The sequence below is a fragment of the Lissotriton vulgaris genome, chromosome 6 (assembly GCF_964263255.1).
Source record: "Lissotriton vulgaris chromosome 6, aLisVul1.2, whole genome shotgun sequence".
In the NCBI taxonomy this organism is placed as follows: Eukaryota; Metazoa; Chordata; class Amphibia; order Caudata; family Salamandridae; genus Lissotriton; species Lissotriton vulgaris.
This window is the reverse complement of record NC_141694.1, coordinates 991548719-991569746: the sequence shown is the minus strand read 5'-3', so window position 1 is coordinate 991569746 and position 21028 is coordinate 991548719. Positions and strand designations below refer to the sequence as shown.

General features: G+C 45.7%; 1 protein-coding gene across 15 annotated transcripts in view; it reads left to right on the top strand.

The window, feature by feature from the left end:
• The window catches only part of LOC147708315 (protein 4.1-like), a 1681744-nt gene that overhangs the window by 1443574 nt on the left and 217142 nt on the right, over positions 1-21028 (top strand). For all 15 annotated transcript variants that reach the window (XM_086927035.1, XM_086927031.1, XM_086927029.1 and 12 more), the window contains 2 exons: positions 16345-16443; positions 19476-19556. In XM_086927035.1, coding sequence (XP_086783161.1) covers positions 16345-16443; positions 19476-19556 — 180 coding nt within the window. The remainder of the gene's footprint in view (positions 1-16344; positions 16444-19475; positions 19557-21028) is intronic.

Genomic DNA, 21028 nt, shown 5'->3' with positions numbered 1-21028 from the left:
GTATTTAAAACATTAGAGGATAATTGAACAGGATTTTTTTGGTTGGGAAGTTTGGGGGGTGGGTGGGTTTGTGCAGTCGCCATCAACGTGTTCCCCATAGATTTGGAGGTAGATGCAATTGACGGGGGAATGACGATGTGACTGGGAATAGTTTTAGGTGGTTGAGCGGGAACTGGTATATTTAGGGCATTAACAGGAGTTACATTAGTTACATTATTCAAACCGATGTTAGTTTCGACATTCCTGTTCCCTAGTATACGCTCAATTTTACACAACCTACATTCCACCTCCATCAACCTTTCCAATATACTTGCAGAATACGATTTAATCAAGCTCTCTATATCTGATAGTGACACAGAATCCTTGCTCACAATAGGCGCATTTAAGACCTCACTCGTGTCCATAGTGTCCTCATTTCCCTCATTGGCAGAGCAAACAGTACCTGTAGGGACAAGATTCAGGGCCAGTCCAGTCTCCTCGGTTCTCGGAGGGTCTCAGAGGGTCCGCCCTTAGTCCGGGCTTTGTCCCGGGATATGTCCCGCACACGCGTCCCGCTAACGCGTGCTTGCACCAGATCTTAAGCGTCCTGAGAAAAGAGGGGGCGGAGGCACGGGAAGAGGCGGCAGGTGTGCTCGGTGGGTCACGCACAGCCTGCCGGACCTCGCAGCCCCGTCCTCCTGCTGCTCCAAGTCTCTCCCCACGCAGGTCCAAATCCACAGCGGGGCTCCAGACGACCAAAAACTGTAGAGGATCACAAACTCCTTGACGAGCGGCTCCCGCGGAGCGGGGGCCGCGAGGAGTTTTAAAGCACAGGCACAGGGCAGAGGGCGGAGGCACGGGAAGAGGCGGCAGGTGTGCTCGGTGGGTCACGCACAGCCTGCCGGACCTCGCAGTCCCGTCCTCCTGCTGCTCCAAGTCTCTCCCCACGCAGGTCCAAATCCACAGCGGGGCTCCAGACGACCAAAAACTGCAGAGGATCACAAACTCCTTGACGAGCGGCACCCCATTAATTACATTAGGGGGGCATATAGTCCACTTATCGTTACCCTAGTCTTGCTAATCCGTCCATTGGCTTTTCTCATGTTTCATCAGAAGGTCTTGAATATTCTTAAATGCCTTTTGTTAATTTAGCTCAAGTCATGGAGGTTGGTCAGTGTGAGTCAAACAGACATCTGATTAGTTGTCGTTGTTCACTGAGTAAATCCAATCTGGACCTGTGTCCTTCCAACTGAGTTCTCGTTTTTTCTCCAACCACCCCGCCCCCCCCCCCCCCCCCCCATCTATTCTAAGTGTTTGTTTTCTGATTCCCCTTAGTAATATTGTAGGAAAATAGGATCTGCTTCTTATGGTTACCCCCACTTCTTCCTTGATGTTACACTGTTTTGACTAGTCTGACTGGGATCCTGCTATTCAGGACCCTAGTCTATCTGCTTTCTCCTTAAAATGTTATGCATTGTACCTTGGTACACTCCAGATTGGATACTGGGGTACCCTTATAAGCCCCTAGTATATGGTACACATGTACCCAGGGCACAGGTACCTTAGAGGCCTCCCCTGGGCAGAAGCATGTATTATACCACCCATTAGAGGCCATGCAAAATGAAACTACAGGTCTGCCATTACAGCCTGTGTGATCTGGTGCTCGCACCACTTAGTTTAGATATAGGTTCACTATATAGGTCACTACACTTAAAACGTATAAGTCACCCCTATAGCAGGCCTTAACAATCCTAAAGGCATGATGCTGAGTTTTACGTGAGAGTGTGCCCCTGCATGAGCAGTGCCCCGCTGCAGCCTTCGGAGACCATTCTCCTGGGTTGTCTGTGACTCAGCCAAACATATAGGTAAATGCTATCTCGAAAACGCTGAAACAAAACATGTTGCGTTTGGTATCAAAGGACTTGGAATCATACGGTATGATTCCACCCTTCTGAAGCGAGCTTCATGGGGTCACTGCTCATTTTGGTGCCAGCGTTCTAGACACGGACAGCACAAAATGGATGCTGCCAATCAGAGACACATTTCTGCCCTCCTGCTGCTGCGCCAAGCATGAGCAGAGGAAGACAGCACAATAGGCATCCTGTCACAGGGAGGAGTGACCACCTCCCAGACAAGATTTAGTGTATTGGGGCTGTATGGGTGCACTTCCAAAGTGCCTGAAAGTCTGCACCTGGGGCATATTTGGTGTCCCTGTGCATAGTCCAGCTCAAACCAGTTTAGGGAGCCATTGGCTCCTACTCTGGCCCGAAACTGGACAAAGGACATGGGAATAACCTACCCTCTGTCCTGACCCTCCACTAGGAGGTTCCCCAGAATCCGTCCAACCCTCTCCCGTGGATACATAAGGCTTTACCTTGCTGTGGGACCTTAGATTTTGACGATGACAAGATTCTGAAACACAAAACTACTGATCTTCGACCCTATGGACTCCGACTGGGACCAACTTCGTCCCCCTCTCCGTCCAAAGCATTGTCTGTGCACTTGCACGATACAGGCTCCCTGCAGGACCTGTGGAGCATTAACAAGAACTGATGAATTTCCCTTGGGGTGAAGGAGTCACTCCCCTGCATATGCAGGCACCGTAACGCAACTGACCGGTCCGCTGATCATGAGCTCCTGTGGACTCCGACGACTCCAGCAACACAGGAGGTGGGTTCCTTGAGGTCGAACTGCCTTCTCACCGAGTGGCTAGTATCCCTCGTGGGGACCACATAACCCGAACCCCTGTACACCACTCACCTTTGCAAGTGCTTATGCTTGTTGGCGATTCCCAAGCTTGTGCATTGGACTCTTTGTAGTCCTGACCCTGAGCAGTTTTTCTACTGAAGAACTCCGGCCTCCTCACCTCGAGTACTCCGTGGGCTGGTATTTTGTGATCTTGCTAGAGATCCCTTTGTGACTCCTGGTAATTCGACCTGTGGGTCCTCTTGAGGGTCATCTTGAATTATGTTGGGCTTCCCTGGTTGCTCCAGACGTGCCCTGACTCCCCAATGCTTGGTGAGTCCTCTGGATCTTGCTGGTCCACACCGTAACCTGCTTGACTTTCCTGCGCGGGTTGCTGTTGCCAAGGCTTGTTCGTGCTCCAGCCGGACACTGACCACTCAACACTACTCCGGTATCCACGGGTGGGGTGGCTCTCCAACCTCCTCAGTTCCAAAGGGTTTCCTCAAAGTCCACTGGGAACGGTCCATAAACTTTTGAATTGTAACTGCAACTTCCCCATAGAATTGAATGGAGCCTGCGGTCGTGTTAGCACACTGCACCCATCCTCCGTGGGGTCCCTTTTTACTCACCTTGGGGGTCCTAGAGATTCTACGTGTTCTAGACACTGTCTCAACTCCAGTCAGGATTCTTATACCACTATTTTAGTATATATTTTGGTCTCCCCCCGAAGCCCACTGTGTATGTTGCTACCTACAACTGTTTCCTTGCTAAAGTATTGTATGCTTTGTGTTGTACCCTCGTGTAGAGGATACTAGGGAGTGTTATATAAAAAAAATACATATTTTTTATAACTACTGTGTGGTTCTCCTTTCATTTGATTAATACTAAAGGTGATATTCTGGTAAAACAAGCTGTTTTACATTCCTTCAAGACTAAGACTGAAGGCTGCTCTCCACAGATACCACTAGGATAGCTTTCTAAAGGTTATCTTTGACCTCATACATCATAAGGGTCGTTTGGACTGGTACAAGGTGCCCACTTTAATTAGTGGACAGTATATACCAGGCCAACTTCTCTCACTTATCCTCTTGGTCTTCAGGTTCTTTTTCAGTTTTCTCAGGTCTCTTTTCATTAGACAGCACCCTTTCCCATCTTCCGTCAGTGTTTGGCCACTTTCATTCACACAGTACTCTTCCTCTGTGATACTGGATATCTCAGGCTCATGGGATACTAGTTCACTGTCAGAGGCCTGAGCTTCACCTGAAGTTTCTCGGCTGGTGTTGTAATTTCAGCCTGGTGAAAGAGAGAACACAAGTCATCTGTGAAATACAGTGCAGCTGATGGAATGAATGGAATTGTCATTACTCCTCCAATCAACATTTTCATTTAGGTAAAGTGCCCTTCTTCTACATGGAGTACTATGTTTTTGCGTACCAATGAGAATGCATCTGGCCTACTGAGAGAGCTTGAAACACATGCTTTAGCCAATTTTGCTTTTTATCTTTATTACAATTCCAGAGGCTGAAGGTCTGTAATTACAATGGAATCCCTGGTCAATCCCTATGGGTGTACATAGTAGTTGCATCACCTCATTCTTGAAGTGAGTCCCTTGATACGATTCAAAATGAAATGAGATCCAAAATCACTGGATCACTTTTGTTCAGGGGTAGTTTGGCAACCGTCAGACTATTGCATCTCCTGCTGAGCTACTCCTCCACCCAATGTGAAAATTAGCACACCACAACTAAGATGTATCTTAAGTGGTTGCATCGGGGCATCTCCTAAAAGTCATCATGGAGACATTTAACCCACTATCCAACATGTATCCAGATCTCCTGATTAAAGTGGTACCTCACTTGTGTGGGTGGGCCAAGTAGCCAGGACAAGCAAGGGCCCAAAATGTATTGTAGAGAAATTTAGGTGAAAAAAAATCTCATTTTTTGATAAGTCATTTTAATGTCTCCAAAACACTTTTTGGGCCCTTGCCTTTTAAATTGAAAACGAAACCATTAATGGGGAATTCTGTACTCTGTCAATTGCACTTACTTGGCTTTAAACCTTCATACGTAGTGCTCCTCCATGCATCTCTCCTACCCGAATGTTGAAGGTGGTCTAGAGAGATGCAGTATTTAGAGCAGTTTTTATAGCTTGCTTCGTGAAATTAATTGAATAATTGAGAAGAGGTGGTTGGGATTAGGTTACTGCAGGTTTGTGTGGATGAAAAAAAAATAGGTTTGTGAGCATCTGCTGAACAGGACCATAAATCATTGTCTAAAGTGCAAGTTAAAAGTGAGGAACATGAGGGAGGAGCTTAGCGCGCCTCCAAGATGGTCGCGTGAGCACAGAGCTCCCGAGACCCTCGCCGCCTCCCGCATCTATCCTGGCACAGATCCTGATATAGACGACGGGTTCTAATGGATATCACCCTGCTGACGTAGAAGCTCTTTTCAGAAATCGAATCGGCTGCCGGGAACCGGACTTACTCAACTTTGAAATTCTGCGGCCTACACCGATGAGCAGCCCGGGACTTGAGTCCCCGAGATACCCAGGTGGCAATTGAACAACAGCGGCCGGTGGAGGTCTGCCAGTGCCCCTGAAATACTTTCGGTTTTGTTTTTGGTCTTTGTCTATCGTAACCTGCCGCCATTTGACTTTGTTGGCCCATGATCTGCCACCGGTTGATCGCTTGCCCTCTGCCCCTTGTCTCTAGACTCTGCAAGTCTGATTTGTGAGGAGCCATTCACACCAGGTCCCAAAGGCCCCTCCGGGGCGTGCCGCTCCTGATGGCGAGCAAGTCGGATAGCGAGAAGCGGACCTCCAAGGGCACGCACCGAGGGGGTGCCATCCAATCCAACAGTATGGACCGCTACACTCGTCCAAAAGGATCCCCTAGTGGTGTCGGTAAAGCCCTGGATGAGACCGGGGATGGCTCCTCAGCGACAGAGGAATTGACACTGCGAGGCGTTATGGGCGCCATTGCAAGCATGAAGACATCCATGGGCCAGCAATACGAAACATTGGCTTCTAAGATTGACACGGTGGCCATCGATGTCAACTTGATCAGGACTGATCTGGCGAGAACCAATGAACGGGTTAAGTCTCTGGATATTAAGACCGCCAGCCTTACGACCGACGTGTCCGATCTTCAGACAGAAGTTCGTAATCTGCGGTCCTCTAATGATTTGTTTGCCCGTCGGCTGGATGACTTAGAAAGTCGAGCTAGGCGCAACAATGTGCGTATCATTGGAGTTCCGGAGAAGTCCACTGAATTACCTACAGATCTCCTTGTAGAGGACCTCATACTGAACCATCTGGCCCCCAAGGGCCTCAGTAACTTTTTTGCAGCGGAGCGTGCACACAGAGTTCCAGGTGGGAAACCTAAACCGGGCAACTCTCCACGGCCTATCATAGCCAGGATTTTCAACTTCAGGGACGCTATCCTGCAGGCGTCGCGGGCCAACGGCCCCACGAAATTCGAGAATGTAAGCATCGGTTTCTACCCTGACTTCACGCGGGCAGTACAAAAACAAAGGATGGGATTCATGGGGGTGAAACGGAGACTTAGGGACATGGGCTTGAAATACCCTATGCTCTTCCCTGCCCGACTACGTATTGAGTACATAGAACGAGCACTATTCTTTGACCGGCCAGAGGTCGTCAGTGACTGGCTTGATACTTTGCCGACGCATCGAGACCCCCCGGAGCAATCAGGGGGCGCTGAAGGTGGCCCATCGGAACAGGAGGAGTGAATGCCGACCGGCATGCGTGCTATATGGACTTTGCAGCAGTGGTCCAATGACTTTTTGTGCTAGTATGTATATTTGTAAATACCCAGGGGCGGTAGGGAACCGGGACTCTTCCTCCTTCTGGGGGGCTTTTCTCCTTTTGTAGATTAGTTTCTATTGGGGCGACAGGCACACTGCAAGTTGGGGTGGCTATTTTGGTCTAACGCAGGGGTGCAGGGTGGAGGGGGGTGTTCGGGGAATTTCTTCGGGGTGGTAGGGGGAACTTTGTTTTCTATTTGTTTATTTCGAGGCTACGTACTACTGCATATTTTGACTTTGGTGTTTCGTTATGGATGGGGCTCTGTCTTCGTTTCCGGGATGGGGGGGTAGGGGTCTAAGGGTGCTAAGTTGGAATGTTAACGGTCTGGGAGACAGGATAAAGCGGGGGATAGTATTGCTGTATTTGAAACGTCTTTCCCCTGATGTAGTGTTGTTACAAGAAATGCATTTGATAGGGAACACATGCCATGCACTGAACAGGCGAGGCTATCATCTGGTAGCGCACTCTGGATTCACTACTGGGTCGAGGGGGGGGCTGGCGTTCTTGTCAGGAACTCCCTCCCCCTGGAAATAGATGACACTATACTCGACGATAGGGGACGCTATGCTGCTGTAGTGGGCAGGTGGGAGGGGAAGACGATCTCCATACTCTCCGTATATGTCCCGCCAGGTTTACAAACCACGACGTTCTCTGATTTGGGAAGGTTGGTGTTGGGGCTCCCCGAAGGTAGTTTGGTTGTGGGTGGTGATTTCAATTCTGTTGTCTGTGGTAGGGAGGACCGCAGCCCCCCGAGGGATCTCGCGAGATCGCAATCTTGGCTGGGTAACTTCCTGGAAACACTGGGTCTGGTGGACTGTTGGAGGCTGCTGCACCCCGGACAGGCACAATATACCTTTCATTCGGGTGCACACGGGAGCCTCTCAAGGCTTGATTATATCCTTGTGCAGGCGGTCTCAGTGAGAGAAATAAGACACCTAGCCAGGGGTATCTCGGACCACACCCCACTTTGGCTTTCTATTGATATACAGCTGGGAGCAGAGGGTCGAGTGGCTCCGATTAACCCATGGCACCTCCGCAATCCTAAAACCAGGGCTGGTGTGGTTAAGTCTATGGACTACTATTTCGCTGAAAATGTGGGGTCTGTGTCTTCCTCCATTTCACTATGGGAGGCTTTCAAGACGGTAATCCGTGGCCAAACTCTGTCATTGATTGCTAGTGCAAAGAAAAGTATGAATGAGGAGGTGGTACGACTTGAGACCGAAATTACTGACTTGGAAGAAGAATTGCAATCTGGGGTTACAGAGGAGGGGCTACACGCTTTAGCCCTCAAACATTCTGTTTATAGAGCTCTGGTGACTGATGCGGCCAAGGCAATGAGTCGTGAGCAATAGGGGCGTCTGTATGACGTGGGAGATAAAGCGGGGAAATTGATTCCTGTATGCCGTTCAAAATACGCTTGATCTTGTACCCGTCAGTTATTTTCGCGTGATTGAAAGCCTACAGAGGAAGCTGATATGGGGCGGGCGCCCTCGCATTGCCTTAGCAAAGCTGACTTTGCCCTGGTATGATGGGGGCATCGCGTTGCCTGACATTAAACGTTACTATTGGGCATCCCAATTAAGTGCAATTAATCATGCAATGTACGGTCCCGTTCCAAATCCCGCGTTTGAAATGGACAAATGGCAGCTGCCGGGAGGGATCTATAATTGGGCGCTATACTCCAGATCGACTGGAAAGAAATTGACTGGCCCCACTGGGGTCGCGGTACGGGTGTGGTGTAGTGCAAAGTGCAACCGCAGCAATGGGGTGGTCGGACAGATTGACTAGAGCGACCCCGCTCTACGCGGCGGAGAGATTGGGCAATCTCTGGACTACGAAAGGCTTCAAGAAGTGGGATCTCATCGGCATTAGCAGGGTCGGGGATCTCTGGGTTAAGAACAGGATCAAGACTTTTTATGAGCTCAAATCAGAATATGCGCTAAGTGATAAGAAACACTTTCGTTCCATGCAGATCCGTCATGCGCTTGGTTCAGTTTTCCCGGTCGGGACCGTTATCCCGGAGTCTTCTCCCCTTGAGGATAGGGTGCTTGACGGACACGTCCCGGATAGCACTATTTCCCTAATATACAAAAAACTTATTAACGATCGGTCGGATTTGCTTTCACAGCTCCGAGGTGCTTGAACCGACGATGGACTGGAGTTGGACGATGAAGATTGGCAGGCTGCGATATCTTCTCCTAAAGAGGCCGCGATTCCGGCCCGTCTCCGGCTGGTGCAATTAAAAATCCTACACCGCATCTATATCACGGGTCCACGGCTGCTGCGTATGGGTTATTCAGTGGACGGGTTGTGCAAGCGCGGGTGTGGTATGATTGCTACCTTCCTTCATATCATATGGGAATGCCCGGATGTTGTGGTGTTTTGGAATCGTGTGCATGCTGTAATGGAAGAGGTTCCGGGTGTTGCGTTGTTGCCGGAGGCCAGACGCTGTTCACTGAATGTATGGGAGGCAAACGACTATAATTTGGCGCAGACACAATGGGCTACCCTTGGTAATATGGTAGCTAAAAGGGACATAGCCAAACTATGGGGATCCCAAAGAGCACCTCTGGTTTCAGCCTGGAAAGAAAACATCGATTGGTGCATGTTTAAGGAGAAAACTGTGTATGTTGCTCGTGGTAGACCCAAGAGGTGGGGGAGAATATGGAACCGATGGAACCTGTACCGTGAGGAGATCTGCACTCCTCCCTTTGCAGACGTCCCTGAAATGCCTCTGTCCCCGTGACCGCACATTCCTCGTATTGTACACACTTTTGTCTACGCTGTGTTCGCCCGCTCCCTGCCCCCCCCCCCCGAGATTCATCTCTATGCATTGCATACACCAATTTTTTGATATGACTATCCCCCCCCCCCCCCCCAGACAGACACTCACCGGGTAGTTTCTTATTGCCTCGCTAGTTTTTCTGTTTCTGTTTATTGTTTATTTATATATATGTAAAATGTGAAACCTTAATTCATCCTGCTTACCACCACAGGTCTTCTCAGAATACTATGCAAAATCGCTGCCGGGCCCTCGGGTTGTCAGCTGAAAAGCTGTGTAACGATGCAATTTTGTGTTTTTATTTTGTTTTAACAACGGCCGGCCCCTGTGGTTGTAGGTCTGTAATTGCATTGCTTTTATTGAAATAAAGGTTTAAAAAAAAAAGAAGAAGTGAGGAACATTTCTGTTAATAAAAAGAGAAGTCTCGTAGATATTTTTGTTAAGAAAAAACTGTTGCTGAAGTTGCCGTAATGTGATTAATTCATTTCTGGGACTTTCAAACCTACCTTAGACCATTCAGAGATGTCCACCGTTGTGCTGTACTATAATTTCATTGAAAGGATGGAGGCCACAGCGTGGACGGCAGCTGCACCCGCCTAAGCCCCTCCGCCGCCCAGTAGGCCTCAGAATTCCAGACCTTGCCCCCAACCCCCAGTCATGCAGGCCGACACTGCCCTTGACAGTCTGGGACAAAAAGTTCTCAGGGGGGTGGTTCACCACCAGTCTAGCAAGGTGGAGGAAAAAGTCTACCCAGGCTCAGGCCTCAAACACAACTAGGCACAATATCTTTATTGCGTGAAGAGATGTGCACTCACTGCCGCAACCCAGGACAGGGGGCTGTGCACTCTGCTGATGGGCCCACTCCGAAGTCCAGCAGCTCAACACATCCCCGTTGCTGCTCAGGATGACACCTGGAGGGGAGGTTCAGGTGAGATTATGGTCAGTTTGCACCCTCCTTCCACTTCAGGCAGGTAGAAGGGGTATGGAGATCCTACCCTGCTCCGACCACAGACGGCTCCGCTGCTCAGGCCCGCTTTTCCAGCGGACTAGCTCTGAGCCTCCATGCACCGCCGCAGCCTCCCCACAGGTGGTGGTTCGAGCACCAACCACCATCACCAGGGTAGAGAGTGTCACGCAGGGACAGCACGTAACGGCCGCCTCCAGGTTATCGCGCCTCCAGCTAGGTCCACAGAGCCTGCTGCTCAGGCCCCACATGTAGCGCACAATGCAGGTTCTCTCTTCTGCTGAAAGGGAGACAAATGCCTGCCCACGATAGTCATCAGGGGCGCAAAAAAGAATGACCCACTGGGCCCCATTCATTCCGCTCCCCACAAGGCAGACTGCTATTTAGTCATTCATTCCATGCTCTGTCTCCTAGTTGGATTCAGCATCATCAGCATTTTCGAAGTGATACTGCGAAACTGTCAGTCGGTGAGATATATATATATATATATATATATATATATATATATATATATATATATACCTTCATTTAATAAAGCGTCTTCCCTGTCATCCATTTTCGGATTCCTGACTTCTGTGAGGCTATTGCAGACTGCTGGGCGTGTGGCTTTTGAGGTCCTGACCTTTCGGTTCCGCCATTATTGAACGGGACCAGGACTGCTTTTTTATATATATATTATATATATATATATATATATATATATATATATATATATATATATATATTTATATATATATATACACACACATTCACTGAAAAAAAAACATAGGTTTCAGGTACGTTATAATTAGTTGGACATTTCACTCGTACAAAACCGTTCTAGTTAGTAGAGCTAACTATAACTCGCACCCCTGCAATGCACTGCTGTTGACGTCACATATTACATCACTCATGACATGGTCCGTGACATCACTGATGACATCTCAAATGACATAACTGATGACATCATCCAGTGAATGTGTGTTTCTTTAAAGTTTAAATATGATATATATATATATATATATATATATATATATATCATCACGTTCCTTCCTGTATACAGCACTTTCATTAAAGAATTTCCAGCCTAAAACTTACCGGCTGTGGGCTCTTCCTCAGCAGGCACCTTCTTTGATTGATATATATACATATGCCAAGGTGTATTGAAGAATGGGTGTATGTATAAGTGTCTGAATGGATGATTTAGTAGGTGCGTGACTGATTGTATAAGTGACTGATTAAGCGTATCTTACTGAATGCATGGATTAGTGAGTAAACTGTTTGAATGTCGGTATCAGTGTCAGTTGGTGTGTAAGCGGCTGCATGGGTTGGTGAGTAGCTACATGACTGTCTATATGGGTTATTAATTGGTTGTCTAAGTATCTGTATGGGTGCCTGAGTGTCTTTGTGAGTGGGTGGGGGGTGGATGACTGTGCATAGATGTGTGAGTGGGCGATTCACTGGGTGTATGGGTTCAAGAGTGTATCTGTGAAGAACTGTATGGGTAGGTGAGTGTGTGTATGGGTGCGTTGGTGAGTGAATGGATGTCCCAGTGGTATATGTGTGAGTAACTACATATGTGAAAGGCAGTATATGTGAGTTTTGCTGTATGTAAATGACTATACATGAGTGATTGTGAGAGGCTGTATGGATGAATGTCTGCTCGTATGAGTGATTGTATAACAGAGTAAGTATGTGTTAGTATTTGTATATTTAAGTGAGGTGGTCTGTGTATAACTGTATAGGTGAGTAAATGGGTGAGATTGATTCTTTGCATGACTGAGGAGGTGTGTGAGTAAGTCTATGGATGAGTGGCAGTATGTGTGTATGTAAAGGTGTATGAGTGCATATGATAGTTCTGTATTGATGAGTGACTGTGTGGGTGAATGAGTGGATGTGTGTGTAAACCTAAGAATCAGTGAGTGTGTATGTAGTAACTGGTATTGGTGTGTCTATGGTTTCAAAAATCATATTCTATATTTTAGAGTGGGTGTATCAAAGGTTATATTAGGGGGTGAGGAGCTGCATCAGATTATCACAAGGATGATGTCATCAGTGATGTTATTTTCAATGTCATGAGTAATGTCACTGACCATGTCATGAGTGATGTAATATGTGAAGTCATCAGCAGTGCATTGCAGGGGCGCGAGTTATAGTTAGCTCTACTAACTATAACAGCCGGATTTCTCTGGTTTTGTACGAGTGAAATGTCCTACTAACTATAACGTCCCTGAAACCTGTGTTTTTTTCAGTGAATTTCTAAGGTTTTTTAAATGCTTTTTAAATGCTAATTTCTAACCATAATGTCCCTGAAACCTATGGTTTTATTTTGTGAATTTCAAAGGTTTTTTAAATGCTTATTTCTAATTATATTGTTAATTAAACCTATGGTTTTTTTCTGTAATTTTGAATGTTTTTTTAGTGATATTTTGTAACTTTAATATCCTAAAAATAGTTTTTGTAATTTTTTGGGTTGGTTATTAAAAGTATATAATGTCTTCTTTTTTATTAAATACTAAAATATAATTTTTTTGAGAAAAAAGTGTAGTCGCGCTCCCATCGTGTACCTATCTCGTGGGTGCGTGGATTCAAATCCCCATATTGGTGAAGTTGTGATGGGCGCGCGTTTCAGCCAGCCCACTCCACTTATTCTTACAGGGAAGGAACGACAACGCTACATGTCCCAGGTCTTCCATGTAGTGATCTGCTGGACGGAACCAAGCCCAGAGCTCCGGAGTCATTGTTCACAGCCTCAGGCAGGACTTCCATATGCCAGACCAGACCCCTTCTCTTAAGCTTACAGGAAGGGACGACAACGCTACATGGCCCAGGTTTTCATTGTAGTGATCTGCTGGTCACAGGTATAGTTGTCAGCATGCCACAGCCACTCCCTCAGGGCTGGTTTACACCCACACCACACATCATCGCTGGCTGTGCACACACTGAGTGCTTTAGGTGCCACTAACTCTGTGCGTCTCAAGCCATTGCCACGTGGCTGTTGGCCCTTGCTGACCGCTTCCTCCGGCCTACACGGCAGTCAGCAGGGCTCACAATTCAAGTTTAGTATTGATGCAAATTGTGTAAGAGACTATAATTGGTTAAGAAGGCCAAATGCTCCCAATCTGTGCAGCTCAAGTCAATGCCACGTGGCTGTGGGCCTCTGCTGACCGCTGCCTCCGGCCTACACTGCGGTCAGTAGGGCTCACAATTCAAATTCAGTCTTGATTCATTAATTTTAGAGTCCAGTAGGCAACTAACTATAACGTCCCTGAAACCTACATATTTGGACAATGTATTGCATAGATATTTCATCTTTTGTTCCATACGCCTGCACGGCTTACAATTCAAATTCAGTCTTGCTTTATCAAGCAGAGTGAACTGTACTCTATTCCTCAGATTTTGTCAAGAGGAAGTGTAAAAAAGCATTCCTCGATGTCTGTGCTAACTACTGCCTTTGATCTACACTGCGGACAGCAGGGCTCACAATTCAGATCGATGCGCGATTGTGGATGACTCAGTCCAGTAGGCAACAGACATTGCTACCAGTGCGACTCGCCCGGACCATGCATCATCGCTGGCTGTGCACACGCTGACTGCTTCAGGTGCCACTAACTCAGTGCACCAAGTATCATCGCTAGCTGCGCATACGCTGAATTGTCACTAACTGTGCAGCTTAACTCCACGGCACGCGGCTGTGGGCCCTTGCTCAGCGCTGCCTCCAGCCTGCAATGCGGAGGCAGGGCTCACAATTCAGATCGAGTTGCGATTGCAGATGACGCAGTTCAGTAGGCAACAGACATTGCTACCAGTGCGACTCGCCCGGATCACGCATCATCTCTGGCTGTGCACACGCTGAGTGCTTCAGGTACCACTAACTGTGCAGTTCAAGTCAACGCCATGTGGCTGTGTGCCCTTCCTGACTGCTGCTTCCGGCCTTCACTGCGCTCAGCAGGGCTCACAATTCAAATTCAATATTGATTCATTAATTTCACAGTCCAGTAGGCAACTAACTATAATGTAATCCATGTACAAAAGGGAAGGTAGACCAAAATCAAAGTCAATGTCCTCCAAGTGTATCCAAACACTATCCTTTTAGTATTCTTACTTCAAGAACTGGTTTTCAGTTATAGCTTTAGTACAATGACAAAATTCATCGTGCAAATCCAAAGGAACACTGAATGGCAGTCTACACTGCGGACAGCAGAGCTCACAATTCAAATTCAGTTTTGATTTATTAATTGCAGAGTGAACTGTACTAACTGTCCCCGGATTCTGTCAAGAGGAAGTGACAAAAAACATTCCTCGATGTCTATGCTGACTACTGCCTTCGATCTACACTGCCGACAGCAGGGCTCACAATTCAGATTGAGTCGCGATTGCAAATGATGGAGTCCAGTAGGCAACAGACTTTGCTCCCAGTGCAGCCCGCCCGCACCACGCATCATTGTTGGCTGCGCACATGCTGAATGCTTCTGATGCCCCTACCTCAGTGCACCACAACTCATGGACCCTTTATGATAGAATCTTTTGATTATGATTTCAGATCTGCTGCCCCTACCTCAGTGCACCACAAGTCATGGACCCTTTACAATAGAAACTATTGTGTGTTATTTCACATCTGGTGCCCGTACCTTAAGTGCAGCACAAGTCATGGACCCTTTACAATAGAATCTTTTGTGTTATTTCACATCTGGTGCTCGTACCTTAAGTGCAGCACAAGTCATGGACCCTTTATGATTGAACCTCTGTGTGTTATCCGATGATTACTGTTGTACTTGTTGCCAGCACTAACCATTCCCTGAGGGCTGGCTTACACTCACCCCACACGCATCCAGCACAGACGTCACTGGACATGTGACCCTGGTAATAAAAAGGGGCTGAGCGTACGTGTCCGTACCCAGTTTCACTAATTATCTAACTGTGTCTGTGTGTTCATTATGTATGCATAATGCTGCCCCTGGGCCGTATCATATTACATTGTGCTGTGGACAGCGCACACATCCATGTTACCTCTTGCAGTGGGTAAGACTTTGGTTATATAACTTTGTCTGGGTCATTGTATAAGTACATGGGTAGAGACTAGATCATTAGAGTACTGCAAAGAGAGTGTATAGTGAATTTATAAGTGCTTGGGGATTGGCAGAGTGATTGGATAAGTACATATGTTGGCGCAGCCTAACCCCCAAGGACGTGCTTGGCTCTAACTGGCTGCCCTCCATGTGCTAAAAACTGAAATGTGGGCTTTGCATGGCCCTGTATTGCTACAGCTGCAACACTCCACTGAATGTTCAATAAACATTCATATCCACACAGATGTGTCATGTCCACGATCTTTCATGTGTGGAAGTATGGGTGAATGTAGGGTCAGTGATTCCCCCTGCCTTCCATGTTGGCCATGTTGTGGGACTTGGGTCACAGGGTGACACATTGGCGCTTGCGGTCCGGTTGGTGGCAACACTACAACAGGGACACCCGCATCAATTGATTCCTCATACAGCCCAGGACGGAACCACACCCAGAGCTCCAGAGTCATTGTCACAGCCTCAGGCAGGACTTCCATACGCCAGACCAGCCCACTCCTCTTACGCTTGCAGAAAGGGACGACAACGCTACATGGCCCAGGTTTTCATTGTAGTGATCTGCTGGTCATAGGTCTAGTTGTCAGTATGCCACAGCCACTCCCTCACGGCTGGTTTACACCCACACCACACCCATCAAGCACAGGCGTCACAGGACACATGGCCCTGCCAATAAAAAGGCTTGGGAGCACGTGCAGAACGCCATTTCCACTCTCTGGGTGTGTCCCTGTGTGTCACTTATATGCATTTGGGCCTAGGGTACTACCACCTCACAGTCGAATGTGTGGTTGCTCTCCCGTCTTTTTAATGTGTCTTGTAGATGGGTCACTCTTGCTGTAAATTAAACTAAATTACTTAATCTTTAACTTCAGATAGAATTCCTTTACACGGCAGGCAAATTACTTGCTTTCGTTGTTTTCAAATAGACTGGTGTTTTATACAATCACTCCATTTGAGGTATGTCTTTCCATGATCCCACGTTTCTGGATTTTAATCTAGACTACTCTTTCAAATCTCTCTGCGTAGTTATGTATGTGCTTTTCTTCTCAAAGGCTGATGGGAGCGGAGACAGTGAGCCTGGTGTTTTGATGAGCGCACAGACCATCACATCGGAATCCGTTTCCACCACTACAACCACACACATTACTAAGGTAAATCTACACGAGCAATGCTTTTGTCTGTTGTGTGAGTGGCATAGCAATCGCCCAACTCAATGATATTCTTTTCTGGATCCGGTTCAAAGCATCTTTGATTTCTATGCAAGCAGTGTATTGGCATGCAATAGTGTATAGTTTATTAAGCTTTCATTGAAATAGAAGTACCCACGTAAAGATTGTTATGGTTATGGAAACTCTTTGAACAATAAATAACCCCTAATTGCTGACATGTTTAAAAATGTCAGCACTTGTGTTGAATTATCTTTTTTTCTCTAATTATCAGCCAGCAGGTTAAAAAAAAAGTTCATTATGGTTTAAAAACTCAAAAAACTGCTTTAAACCCTCATGATCAAGTATAAAATAGAAATATTACCAATAATGACAAAAATAAGTTCATCCAAATCCATCCAGTCTTGGTTTGTTGAACCGTTCAAATACTAAGTCCGTTTTTTATCTACTAAAAGTATTCTTGTTTTTAGTATTACAAAACTAGAGACTACATATTAAGCTCAACTAGGTATTCCACATCATTACAATTTGGACACGACATAGACAAATGCAAAGGTTCAACTAAATTCACCCAGGTTTGGTGTAAAGTGAACGGACAAATGAAATACAAAACGCTTCTTAATCTCCCATAAGCGTTGTTTTTCTCTGTACTCTTACTACAAATCAGGAGACTAAGCATGATGACAACGGGGTAGTCAGCAAATAATTAAAGAAAGCAGGCCTAGTCTGAGTATAAGTGTAATCAGATGTTTCTTCCTATGATCTTGCTAAAAACTACTATAAATGAAAAAATGCGTATAGGTTTGCATAGAGCTTTGTCACATGAGCAAAGTATAGTCAAACATCATCGCTTCTGCCTAATGGAAATGAGAGAAACTCTTCAAGCAAATCACATCGGACACTGGCCAGGAGATTTCTCTCTCTAGTATTGTTTACCTAGTCAACATATTAATCTGTGCCATAATCAGATATTAAAGGTACACACTGCCTCATGGATTGTTTAAATAATTCAGCTATTTCCCAGTTTTGTTATTTGGAAGACGTGAATGCAGTTAATACTTTAGCTTTTTGTACAATAGATATCTTCTTCGGATGAGCAAACATCTCGCCATACCCTATTTCCTCAATTGCATGATTAACATCCTCTTGTCATGGTTTTTGGGGAGTCCACTGCCAGAATATTCTTTTGGACGAGTCTTTATAAGGTAGTAGGCTTGTTGAAGTACTCCTAAATCTATATTACAAGAGGAGTGCATCTAATCCTGTCTTGCAAACATGAAATATCTCATTCTCCACTGCTGCCCCACTCTGTTATAAATATTTTTCTTCATGTTTGATCTCTATTTTTCCAGTTACCTGTAGGCCTCTGGTGTGTTTGTTAGAAAACGTTTAAAGTAATTAAATATGCATGATAAGTAGATCTTGAGAGAGAACTTCCCAAATTCGATAAATATGTTTCCAAAATCTAGCACCGGTATTGTACAATTTTTGTGTTGCTCTTGAGGTATAAAGTTTGTAGGATGGTGTCTGGGAATGTGCAGGCGTAGCAAAGGTCACAGAGAGCAATATAGGTAGCTTCCCTATGTACACAATCTCCAGCCTCTTGCTTACCATCCCATGATTAACAGTTTAGCCCAGGCTGTGGTGCATACCTCCAATGCTTGCCCTTCTAAGTGTGGTATCGAGGTTTGTAAATCTATTTTTATAGTGTCTAGGTAACAGTGTATTAGGATCACAAATGTCCACATTGCTAACTCCTTTCATAGTTTCTTCTGATAATTTTATTTATTTTTCAGTTGTATATAGTGTGGACATGGCTTGAGGGCATCAGAGCACTTTACAATACACAGTATACAGGGTAACAACGAGCTACTGTACTAGTAGTTAAAGTTGAACTTTTACATCAGTGGACGTGTACAATTGTTACCAGAAGAGACATTTACAACACTTGGGCAGAGGACATACACCTTCACATGAAGTCAGATCAAGGAGCAGTAGAAAAAGTACTTAGGTCTGGTCGAGGGTGAATTTACCAAGATGTCTATCAAATAGGAGGAGCTTCTAGTCATTTTTGAAGGTTGCTAGGCAGGTGGTTCGTCAGAGTGCAGGAGCCTGAGAGATCCAGATTCTAGTGGTGCTACCAGAGAAAGACTGGTTCCTGTATTATTCTCAACTGAAGGTGGGGGGTTCCTGAAGTAGGGTTTGGGCATTTCTGGAACCCCTAATTGCTCCTGAGATTTTCGGTTTCTTGTTTAGATAGGGATGTGAGGACGAGTGCACCACTCTGTGGGTAATGCAAACGATTTTAAATTGGGCCTGCGCTCCAGTAGGGAGGCATTGGAGGGTTGGCAGGGGAAATGTGGTCATATTTCTTGAGAACTAGGACTAAGCGTGCGGCGGAATGTAGAGTTGCTCCCAGTGGGCATAGGTGAACTTTGGGAATGCCTGAGAGAAGGGCAATTCCATAGCCTAAAGAGAACGAGAGATCCCACTGTTTTGAGGTCTTGATCTGGAATCAGTTGTCTGATGCCCAAAGAGATGCCTAAGTTGGTGGTGTTCGCTGTTGGCCTTGGCTGCTATGTGACTGTGAAGATTTAGATGATTATCAAGGGTGATGGCGAGTGATTTGACACTTGTGATAGTGGCAGCGCAGCCATCGAAGGCAGGAAAGTTGGCCATTTATTCTTGTTCTGGAGTTTTTGCTTTCGGAGGGGAGATCAAAAGTAACTCTGTTTTAGATGCTAAGTGTGGTTAGACGCTGCTGCACATGATTAATAAATACGAGGATGTAGAGTATATAAAATAACCTGAATTTCCTTCATAGTTTGTAGTAAGCTCATGAGCTATCATTATTAAGTCAAAAGTAGTTCTTGAAAGAAGAAAAACACTGTTAACCTAGAGCTTTTCAAATGTTGGGAGTAAAACCCTTTTTGTGTTTATATTTTTAAAGCAACTTGCTCCTCTCTTATAAATACATGTATATTCTTTACATTTATTTTCTTTATGCAACTTTACAGACAATAAAGGGCGGTGTATCAGAAACCAGAATTGAAAAGCGCATTGTCATCACTGGAGACATGGATATTGACCATGATGAGGTGAGCTCGACTCTGGTCTGTGGAGTGCTTTTTAGGCCATGAAAGTGAAGAGAAACACTACTGATAGAACTTCTACATGTGATATTTGGAAGGACAAAGTGAAGAAAGTTGGAGAATTAAGGGGGTGTGGTAGCAGGGAGAGATTGGCCAGAAGTTTGTCGTTGATGATTTATTAATAACCAAATGGGGTACACGTTTCAAAGCAGAAGCTATTGGTGAATGAAAAATGTGAAGGATAAATGAGTAGTTAGAAGGGAACATATAGTAAAAAATAATAATTCATATGAAACAGCGGCTCCTCCGCCAACAGCCAAAAACTGACAAATCAAGGGAAAATGAACCTGTTTATTATCGTTTTATTTTTCTGCATAGCGTCACCTAGGGTGCGTGGCCACAGGGATGACAGGCAGAAGGGGGAGTTGTAGGTGCACTGGTTGTCGGTAGGCCAAACCCTCATGCGCACTGAAGATCTTTCCAACCCAGCTGCATTGCTGGGTTGGAGAGACTTGCAGGCACAGGCTCCCAGTCTCCCTGGGAGGGCAATCATCAGCACTCAGGCAAATCCTGACACTGCTTTTGTGCAGCATCATGATTGGTCCAGGGGATTCTGGGAGCCTGTGCATGCAGTGCACGTGACTGAACCAGAGAGGAGCATTGCAGTGTCAAACGGGTAAGTTATTTTATTATTTTTTGTTGTTGCTGTTCATCCCAGTCCCCCCTCTCCCTCCGTCCCGTCACCTTGCCAGGAACCGGCAGCCACTGTTCACATGGATTTTAAATGACCATGTATCGTGTGTAAAGGACCAGATAGCACATTCTAATCTGTAGTCAGGTAAAGGACGCACAAAATGCAAGATCAAGATTGATATCCGCCTGGTTATTCTTTGTTTAGAAGTAATGGGGTGAGAATGAAGGTGAAATGACTGGCCTTTATGTGACAGTACCCTGAAAGCAAACTGATGTAGAAAAGGCTAGAGAAAGAAAAAATTGTGGTTTGTGGCTCATTTAGATGTGATCTATTGACTTGCAGCATAGAACTAGATCTTGATTGCAGATTAAGTGTAAAAAAATCACTACATGTCCATGGAAGGCATAATAATGAAAACCCAGATGTCACAAGTTGCACATGTCAGCGAAAATATCAGACAGTCAAGTCCATTAATGTGCAAACACTTTTTTTAAAAGAAGTATGCAAATCAAACACATTTCTTATTTACAATGTGCTAAAACATTTAAAACCTTATTGTATTTGCTAGTGTAAATTGCAAATGCACAATTGCAATAGCATAATAATCCCAAAATCATTAATCAGAGAGTTCAGCTAGTCCTCAATTTTGGCCTACAGTTTCTAAGACTGAATGATAACATTTGATTAAATCTGTCAACGCCTGCAAAACAGCATAAGCCAACCCTGTTATTTTTAGTACTACAGTAATGTGTCAAGTGCTATGCTCTGTAGAAGTAAAGTGCTA